Source organism: Salvelinus sp. IW2-2015, linkage group LG4q.1:29, assembly GCF_002910315.2.
Source record: "Salvelinus sp. IW2-2015 linkage group LG4q.1:29, ASM291031v2, whole genome shotgun sequence".
NCBI lineage: Eukaryota > Metazoa > Chordata > Actinopteri > Salmoniformes > Salmonidae > Salvelinus > Salvelinus sp. IW2-2015.
Genome location: NC_036842.1, coordinates 13,044,868 through 13,054,394, shown reverse-complemented (window position 1 = coordinate 13,054,394; position 9,527 = coordinate 13,044,868). Strand labels below are relative to the sequence as shown.

Genomic DNA, 9,527 nt, shown 5'->3' with positions numbered 1-9,527 from the left:
TGACAACGAACCCATCCACAGGGCACGAGTGGGCACTGAATGGTTTGATGAGCATGTTAAAGATCATATGCCAAGGCCGACTCAGTCAGCAGTTCTCAACCCAATTGAACCCTTGTGGGAGATTCTGGAGCGGCGCCAGAGATAGCGTTTTCCACCATCATCAACAAAACGCCAAATTATTGAATTTCTCATGGAAGAATGATGTCGCATCCCTCCAATAGAGTTCCAGACAATTGTAGAATCTATGCCAAGGTGCATTGAAGTTGACGTCATTAAAAAAATATATATTCTCCTCTTTTCTACCGTAGGTATATAATTCAAATGTTGTTTATTCTGTTGTTGCTAGCGATATTCATATATATAATATATGTATTTATTTATTTTTCGCGGACCTCCTGCAGTGCTTCCGTCTGCGGACCACCGGTTGAACACCCTGGTTTAAAACATGGATGAAGATAAGCCTATGACATGTATAATATGCCACATTCCCTATAATGTCATCTAATATCTGACATGTCTCAAGAGAATACCACATTTACCTGAACTTCTTGAGCACAGATTTTCTTTTTTACGTGTGGGGGAGGGGGATTTGGTGCATAAATAAGAGGGCTCATTGGCTACTGTACCACGCGCTCCTGTGACGGGACTATACAATACCATTCTCCGTTGGGCAGAAAGTGTTGGAAAAGTTTTACTCCTGAAAGTATGGCCAGATATAAGCCCTGGCAGTTTGGTTGCTGTCTCTGTATTGGCTTATTGGGTGCTATAATATCCATTTGTCTCTGCATAGCCTTCGATGTATTTATCCACCGAGGATGCTCGGAGGACACCTTCAAGAACGCGGCAGTTTCTGCGGACTCTCAACTTTGCTCAGAGATTGGCAGGTAAAGTAGAGTACGGTTTCTTTGCTTAGTTAGATACGCTCTTAGAAAAAAGTGTTCCAAAACGGTTTTTCACTGTCCCCATTGGAGAATAATTTTTGGTTTCAAGTAGAACCCATTTTGGTTCCAGGTAGAACTCTTTAGGGTTCCATGTAGAACCCTTTCCACAGAGACTACATGGAACCGAAAAGGGTTCTTCCTGAAACCAAAAATAGTTATTCAAAAGGTTATCCTATGGGGACAGCTGATAAACCTTTTTAGGTTCGAGATAGCACCTTTTTTTCTAAGAAGGTACAGCTTGTGAGGATTTATTTTAAACATCTTATTTGAAGTTTTCACTGTTATCAAAAGGTGTTTGGTCTAAACAGGTGTTTGATGGTTCTGTAAAATGGCTCAACTGGTCTCTTTAGGCTACAGGTTCAAGCCATGTGCGTATCCTGTACTGTACAACATAAATTGAAATGTCAATATTGCAGGGATACTCATTCTTTACTGCAGGGATTAGAATCTTTGTAGACTATTTATTTTCAACCGAGCCAAGGTGCAGTGAGATATAAGATGTAGACTAGTGAACAGTAAACGGATTAAGAGATTTGATAGGCTGTCATGGAGATTATGGGCTGAAGAACATTTCATTGTATTGCATTGAACCCAAGTGACTTGATTCAACTGTGACTGATCAGATCTATAGCTTTACTTGTATTACAAAAAAACAAATCAAGTGTGCCAGTCAACGGCAATGTCTGCAAATTCAGAAAATGTACTACAATAAACATTTGTTATGTTTTTTTATCTGTGACTTTTTCCATGTATTTTACGCACACTGACATGTTTTGTGTATTCAGTTGCTTGAGCTATACATTCCTTCGATATTATCCCTAATTTGGCATGACCATTTTGTAAATGTGAGGGCTACCATGACCTTAAATAAGTAGCATCAAATCAAGCTTGAAGTCAGCTCCCCAAGCAACAGAAAATATTCAGCTTTGTTAGCTGAACAGGTAGTGGTAGAGCACACACCATGCTTTTCTGTGTTGAAGGTCATAATATGTCCCCTATTGGCGAGATGCATCCCCTGAGCAAATAATTACAGGAAAGAAAATTAGGAAAGGAAAGGAAGAAGGAAAGGAAGCAAGGAAAGTGCGCTAGGAAAGGTGGAAAGGAGCTTGAAAAGAAAGGAGATACGGAAAGAGAGTTAGGGAAGGAGGAGAGAAAAGGGAGGTAGGGAAGATGAAAAAGTTTGAGATCCCATGCTTTAAAACGCTCTGGATAAATTATGTAAATGAGTTCTCATGTATGTGATAGGGATTAACCACAGCCAGTAAATGCCGATATTATAGTTTTTAGTGACAGGCTAGTTTTAGTGACAGGTTGCTGCGGGGCTGCAGCTAGATACTATTACTATCGGCTGCAAAAGTTGTCGCCCTTCAGCAATCCATTTCCTTCTTCAGTTGTGTGAAACGATCTTTATCCTTCGCAAACAATGAGACATGAAGACACTCTAGGGGTACAGATTACCCAACATGCACCACCTGACTGGAGGAGAGAGGATGTAAGGACCGTTATAGTTGGACATACTTCTGTCTGGTGGGACAGTCCCACTGAATGTACATGTACAAGCCAAACAAGCTGTGTGATGACACCATGGCCTCAGATCCCCATACTGTCCCCTCTATTGTTGTTTAACAAAGAGAGGAAATGAGAAAGGACTCAAGGCTTTTAATACCTGGGTCATAATATTTTTATGACCCTATTTTAATGACCCAGAAAAGTCCCGCCAGACATCAATAAGGGGTCCTGGCTTTCATCTGGATTCACTTGGTCAGTCTTTATCATGGAAAGAGCTCGTGTTCTTCTTGTTTTGTATGCTCAGTGCAGATGTAGGATCTGTTTCACCAGTGAGCGAGCCCATGCCAAAAATGATGTTCCATTAACAGGAAATGGCGAGACAACAGTAGAAACAGATAGAATTGCAGTGAATGCTTCACTTGACCCTGTGTTCTTAGACTGAGGAGAAAAGTCTTCAAAAGTTTTGAATTCTACTCCCATAGAGAGAGGTTATATAGGCATATTCGATTATTTTACTGGGTCCTCTTTGATTTCTATCTGAAAGATATATATATATTTTTCATTCAATGACCCCCAGGCAAATTCATCAGTTGGCAAATGTTTGTCATCCTCAGTGATTATGACCATCTTTAATGTAACCCTGATCAAACCTCTGATTTAAAATATCCATATGTAAAATAAAAAATAAATAAAAAAATCCTCAAGCGACCAAAATGAAAACAAGGACCCATATAAAAGTAACGTGTTAGATATGATGAGTGGTATTCAGAAATAGTCGGTTTCCTCTGTTAGCTGTGCTCTGGGGGTTGAGACATGGTGCATGGCCCAAACTTGCCTCTTGGCATGGGATTTGACATTCTGACTTTCCCTTGAACTTAATAACATAACTTAAGTTTCAGTAAAATTACTCAACTACAGGAAGCTGTGACGTGTGTGTGTGTGTGTATGTGTGTGTGTGTAGCCGTTGCACACACAGTCAGTGTTATCCTGTCAAGTATTGTTTATAGTGGAGCATTGAAGTTATACTATAATGCAGGGTTTCCCAAACTCTGTCCCCAGGACGCCAAGCGGTGCACGTTTTGGTTTTTGCCCTAGCACCACAGCTAATCAACTAATCATCAAGCGTTGATCATTTAAATCAACTGTGTAGTGTGTCGTGGAAATTCTAACCAATAAGGAGAGACTTTGTTATTTCTTCAAACAATCATACTTTAATATCGATTAATTATTGCAATAATGAAGCTGGTCAACGAAGCACCCGTAGGTGATTTGTCGAGAGCCCCATGATACAGGAAATGCTGATGTGTTATATAGTAGACCTAAAAATGCTTAGTCATGGCTCGTTCCACCCCTCGCCGGCAGATCAGGGCATCATAAGCTACCTTGTTTTCTTCTTGTGGCTGTGTGTATCGGGTGTGTGAGGTCATAGCTCACGAACAAGTGACAACGTTAGTTCTGTTACTCCTCTCTGTTCATGCCAGCCTCTGTTCACCTCATATCTCCACACAGAGTCAAAGTGAAAAAATGTCAGCTCCTTCTTACAAGACAGTGGAAATGTACAGGTTTAAGGCTCATACAGCGCATGTGCATAACAAAGTAAACCATTAAGAAATATTAAATTCATTATTCATTACATTGTCTCTGCTAAACAAGCTTAAAGAGCTTATACAGGATTTTTCGCCTTACAAGTATTAGGGCAAAAACCAAAACATGCACCCCTTGGAGTCCTGAGGACCGAGTTTGGGAAAAGCTGCTGTAATATGTGCTGTGTTTCCAGAGACATACTGCTACAAGGAGGGTCGGCAGTAGATGGGGCCATTGCAGCTCTGTTGTGCACCTCACTGGTCAACCCTCAGAGCATGGGCCTGGGAGGAGGCTCTATTTTTACTGTTAGGGATACATTTGGTGAGTCTGTTCTTTACTGTTCTTTGCTTCTGTGTTACTGTGCCGTGTAGGGTTTAGCCAATAATGTTTGTGGTGGAATTGTGTGACCTCTACATCTCTTTATCAATCTATTCTCAGGTAAGGTGAAAACCTTCAGTTCGAGAGAGACTGTCCCACAGTTATTCAAAGCTGACCTGCTAAAGGGTTGTCCCACATCTGTCACATTTATCACAGGTAGGTAGACTTGCCAATCGATGGAGGAATTAATGAATGGATTGATGGAAGGATCAGTATACAGTATGAATATGTAAACATTGCATGACAACAACAACTGATTCAAATTCAAATTACTCCAAGACCACTAAAGTAGTAATGTCTTCTAGTCTTTCTAACATCAAATGTGAACAAACCACAAGCCCATGTCTGTACAACTTTAATTTTGCTCTCTGTCCTGGAGTGTAGCATCACATATCTCTTTTTGCTCGTGCTTTACACCTCTTCTGCCTCTGTGGCCCCTGGTAGGTAGTCAATGGATTGGCGTTCCTGGAGAGTTGCGTGGGTATGAGGTGGTTCACAGACAGTATGGGAAGCTGCCCTGGGCCAAGCTGTTTGAGCCCACCATTAGACTGGCCAGAGAGGGATTCCCTCTGCCGCCCTACCTGGGACGCCTCCTTAACTTCCCAATCATAGAAAACCTGGTGAAAGCAACATCACTCTGGTAGTACAACATCTCACACTGACACACAGGAACTCAAATGTGTTCCATTTGTTTTCATTCTAACTGTACTGCTACCTAAAACAGGCATTTTCCCAAATGAGAAGGCAACAAAGTTGTTTCAAAGTGCATGCATGTATCTCAGTCAGAGAAGTCCAGATATCCTGTCCTATTACCCTAGCAATGAAGCTAATAATAAACTTGCTCTGCTGTAGTCTTTATCTGTTGGCTCAGACCAAGTTCTCATCCGTATGGTTGTGCGGTACTATACACAGACAGACTGCAGAGGCTTTCCTAAAGCCCAGCCCTGGGATTAACATCAAAGGGGGTTGTCTCCCCTCAGCTCCCCGCTCTCCTCCCCTCTCTCCTCCTCTTACATAACAGAAGTCTAAGCAGTAGCACAAGATCTGCATAGAGAAAGTGCCCTTGGCACCCCAGCAGATGGACAGGGGGATTCACATATACTCAGGGATCATTTGAGATGCTAATGGGATTCCACAAACTGCTTAGGAAGGGAGATATTTATGAAATTAGGTGGTAAACAGAGATGTAATGTTTGTTGGCGGTAGCTACTTCTCTGTTCTATCTCTGTAATCCAGTGAAGTCGCGTAATAGGCTATGGCATTGGCTACATGTGCATGTTTATGTTTGTTCTCTTGTCTTTTCCCAGATTATGGTTGCTATGGTATAATGAATGCATTCCCCTCTTCCAGTGAGGTGTTCTGCAACAAGAACAAAACGGTGCTGGGCATGGGGGACATATTGAAGTTCCCTAAGCTGGCGGAAACCATGGAAACCATTGCAGAACAAGGAGCAGATGCCTTTTACACTGGCCAAATTGGACTTGACTTGATCCAAGATGTAAAAGCAGCAGGTGGGTGAGGTTTGTATGTGTAAATGAGAGAGAGTGAGTGAGAGAGAGAGAGAGAGAGAGAGAGATAAAGAAGGAACAAACTATATCCCCCAAAAATGTATATGAAAACTCCAGCTTGTTATTTTTTCTTGTCTGGATTGCTCACATGGATAGACATACTTTGTTCCCCATTATATTCTAGGTGGGACCCTAACCATGGAGGATCTGAAGTCATTCCAAGTCAGAGTGGAAGATGCCTGGACTGTTCCTCTGGGAGATTACCAGATGCACATCCCTCCACCTCCAGCAGGGGGAGCCATGCTAGCCTTTATTCTCAACATCATTAAAGGTGCATGATCAAATACTTTCTCAAGTCTTTCAACTCAAATCGTCGTGGTAGCTCACAAGCATTGAACAGCTCCAAAATGTCCCTTCATCGGGTAGTAGAGATTTGAATGGCTGTTTGTGACCTTTCCCAGGGTTTAATTTCACCCCCAGGTCCATGGAGGGGGACCAGAAGGTCCTGACCTATCACTGCTACATTGAGGCAGCTAAATTTGCTAGTGGACAGAGGAGAGGCGTCCGCGATCCTGTCTTCAACCCTAAAAAAGTAAGGATCTGAGAAGAACTGCCTCTCTTTAAGTGTATTCTGTACTTTTCACCCACTTATATGTGAAATATTTTTTTTCATGTAGGATGCATCGTATATGGTGGACTCAGATTTTGCTGATCGGATCAGGGTATTGATCAGTAAAAACCGTACCTATAACAACTCCTACTACAACATCACACCTTCCCCTGACCGCTTTGGGACCACACACGTGTCAGTCCTGGCTGAAGATGGATCTGCAGTCTCTGTCACAAGCACCATCAACCAAATGTGAACCTCTACCCTCGCTGAGATAGAAAACATTGCAGAACAGTAGCTACATCCCTCTAAATAGAACACTGTCTACTGATTTAGAACACAATCTCCTTCTAAATATGAATATGATGGCAGTCCTGACGGCAAACAAACCAGCTAATACTGCAGCTTTTGGAGTTGTGTACTCTTCACTTGGCTAACAAAACAGTCTTTCTTTCTCTCCTCGCAGTTTTGGTGCAGCGATTTACTCTCCTAGAACAGGCATCATCCTCAACAACGAGCTGGCGGACTTCTGTTTTAGAGCAGAGAGAGTCAGTGCAGGTAGATTAAATGTTTTTAAATGAATGTATCACTTAGGCCTACCTGTCTAACCTCTAACTGGTATTCATGGGGTGATATCTTATCATATAAGTCTATGGGGGATATCTGTGTATATGATTCTATCTAATTTCTCACAGGTGAACAACCTCCCTCTTCAATGGCTCCAGCTATACTGAGCTCCAGCTCTGGAAAAAATACCCTTGTAATTGGGGGATCAGGGGGCAGCATGATCACCACAGCCATGGCCCTGGTGAGTCTAGATTCAATTTCTACCAATTTCACAAGTCTGACTGTTCCTTCTCCACCCATTACCATCTGAAAAACTGAGAAAGGGATCCATAGGGCCTCATCAACTCTCTCTCGCTCTCTCTCGCTCTCGCACTCTCTCTCTTGCTCTCTCTCTTTCTTTCTTTCTCTCTCCTTTCAGTCAATCATGAACCACCTTTGGTTGGGGATGAGTTTGAAAGAGGCCATTGCTGCTCCTGTAGTGTTTGTTGACGGCAACAACAACGTGAACTTTGAGCCTGCCTTTGATAAGGTAATTCCCATGTTCGTATCCTCTCAGTAAACCAATGAAAATGACAGCCAAGGTTACTGCAATTGACTGCCTGAGAGCAGTGACCATTTGAGAAATGTAAGGAACTTGTATGTCGGCCCTGTATTAAAGAACATAAATGGTTAAAGAAAAGTGTGATAAATAAAAACATATACCAATTTCATTTAAGGACCATAAAACTGACAGCTGTGCCATATAAATTGCAAAATAGTTGGGAAGAGATTTTCGATGTACCCATTCCATGGCACATGGTTTATTAATTGATACGCAAAACAACGCCGGATTCAAAACTTCAAATTTTTCAATTTAAATTACTATACAAAATTCTTGCAACCAATAGAATGTTATATATATGGGGGATACAATCTTCCCAGCTCTGCAGATTCTAATGTGAGGAGGCAGAGTCATTAGATCATTTATTTTGGTATTGTCCATATATAGCTCGTTTTTGGTCATATGGCAAATAGAAATCCAAAATGGATGATGTTGAGAGATAGATGGGAGCGGTTGAATGGAGCTGAAGGGTGGTACTAATAACAAGATAACCAATGTAAAACATACGGGGTCTGTAAAATGTATATAGGTTCAGAACTTTTGTGAAATAGCACAGTTACAAATAGAAATCAAACTGGATGGACATCAGAAATAGAGGAAGGACTAAAAACAAACAAAATAGAACTATTGTAAAATAGATTGTGTCTGTAAAATGTGTATAAGATATATAAACTGAAGGTAGAAGCCTAAGTGTTTATTGGTTTACACCAATTTGGGGAAGGGTGGTAGGGTTTGCGGGGAATAATAAAGGTAAATTCAAACAAAAAAAAAGTATGTCTATATAGGTATGTGTATGTGTATATGTATGCATGCATGTATCTTAATGGATATATATTTACCCAAAAATATATGGGGGATTGGAAATGATGCAGACAATTACATTGATGGAAGCAACATTCTCTCCGCAATATTAAGCTGATCCACCCCTAATTTTTTTTTGCAAAAATAAAAATGTACACTGAGTAAGTGTTGCTTCATCGCAATCAAACCATGACGTGGAATAGATAAGGATTGCGGGTGGTGCTTGTTTTACCCTGACTAACTGTCTGTCTGTGCTTTCAGTCTGTGATAGAGGCCCTAAAGGTAATTGGACACAGAGTGACAGACTACCCATACTTCTTCAACGTGGTCAATGCTGTGGCCAAGGAGGACAGATGCATCACAGCCGTGTCAGACGGCAGGAAGCAGGGCAAAGCTGCTGGCTACTGACCAATAGAAAACCAGGACATTAAGAGGTTACCAAGACCAGGTGTTCCCTTACTCAGGTCTACAGCCAAGTAGTGGGCCTCAGGACACTGCAGTAGATCCAAGGGGATCATCATTTTAGTGAGATGTATTTTTATAGTTCAATTATCTTTATATATGAACTATTTTTCTAAACCAACAGTCCAAAAGCCTTAAGAAGAATCAAATGTGCCTCTTGACAAAATAGTTTGGGCTTTTTTGGGGCCTCTCACTTTGGCACTCAAATGGATAGAGTTTTACATTTTACAAAGTACATATAGTACATGATTGTTCTTGAAGACTTACTGTACAATACGCATACAGTATAGTGAGGTCCTGAAGGAACTGACATGGGAACAGAAGGTCAGTACAGCCTGTCAGCCTGTGGTAACACGGGGCTCTTGCTGTGACCACAAGGACCTGTCAGATTCAGGCAGAACATGTAACAACACAATCCTCCAAGTTCATTTATTAGTCCTTCTCTGGAGTGTAGTAGCAGTACTCTGAGACTCACACATTCATAAAGATAAAACAGGCTTTCTGCGGCCCCCTTTCACAGTACATTATAATAGAATCAACATCTGAAATAGCAAGTTAATCGGTTA

The 9,527-nt window shown here is 41.4% G+C and overlaps 1 protein-coding gene across 1 annotated transcript; it reads left to right on the top strand.

Annotated features, from left to right (window-relative positions):
• Positions 1-624: 624 nt before the first annotated feature.
• On the top strand, positions 625-9,527 carry LOC111961484 (glutathione hydrolase 5 proenzyme). Its single transcript, XM_070441500.1, has 12 exons — positions 625-884; positions 4,228-4,355; positions 4,473-4,572; positions 4,861-5,052; positions 5,763-5,923; positions 6,105-6,251; positions 6,382-6,512; positions 6,598-6,782; positions 6,997-7,088; positions 7,226-7,338; positions 7,516-7,626; positions 8,761-9,527. Exons 1-12 carry the CDS (start codon positions 706-708, stop codon positions 8,905-8,907), a joined length of 1,686 nt encoding a protein of 561 aa, XP_070297601.1. The 5' UTR covers positions 625-705; the 3' UTR covers positions 8,908-9,527.

What these genes read in the sequence shown, in the direction of transcription:
- LOC111961484 (XM_070441500.1), top strand. Translation starts at nt 706, where the DNA reads ATGGCCAGATATAAGCCCTGGCAGTTTGGTTGCTGTCTCTGTATTGGC. An exon ending in CTTTGCTCAGAGATTGGCAG is followed by an intron (nt 885 to 4,227) that starts GTAAAGTAGAGT and finishes CTGTGTTTCCAG; the next exon opens with AGACATACTGCTACAAGGAG. An exon ending in ACAAGCACCATCAACCAAAT is followed by an intron (nt 6,783 to 6,996) that starts GTGAACCTCTAC and finishes CTCTCCTCGCAG; the next exon opens with TTTTGGTGCAGCGATTTACT.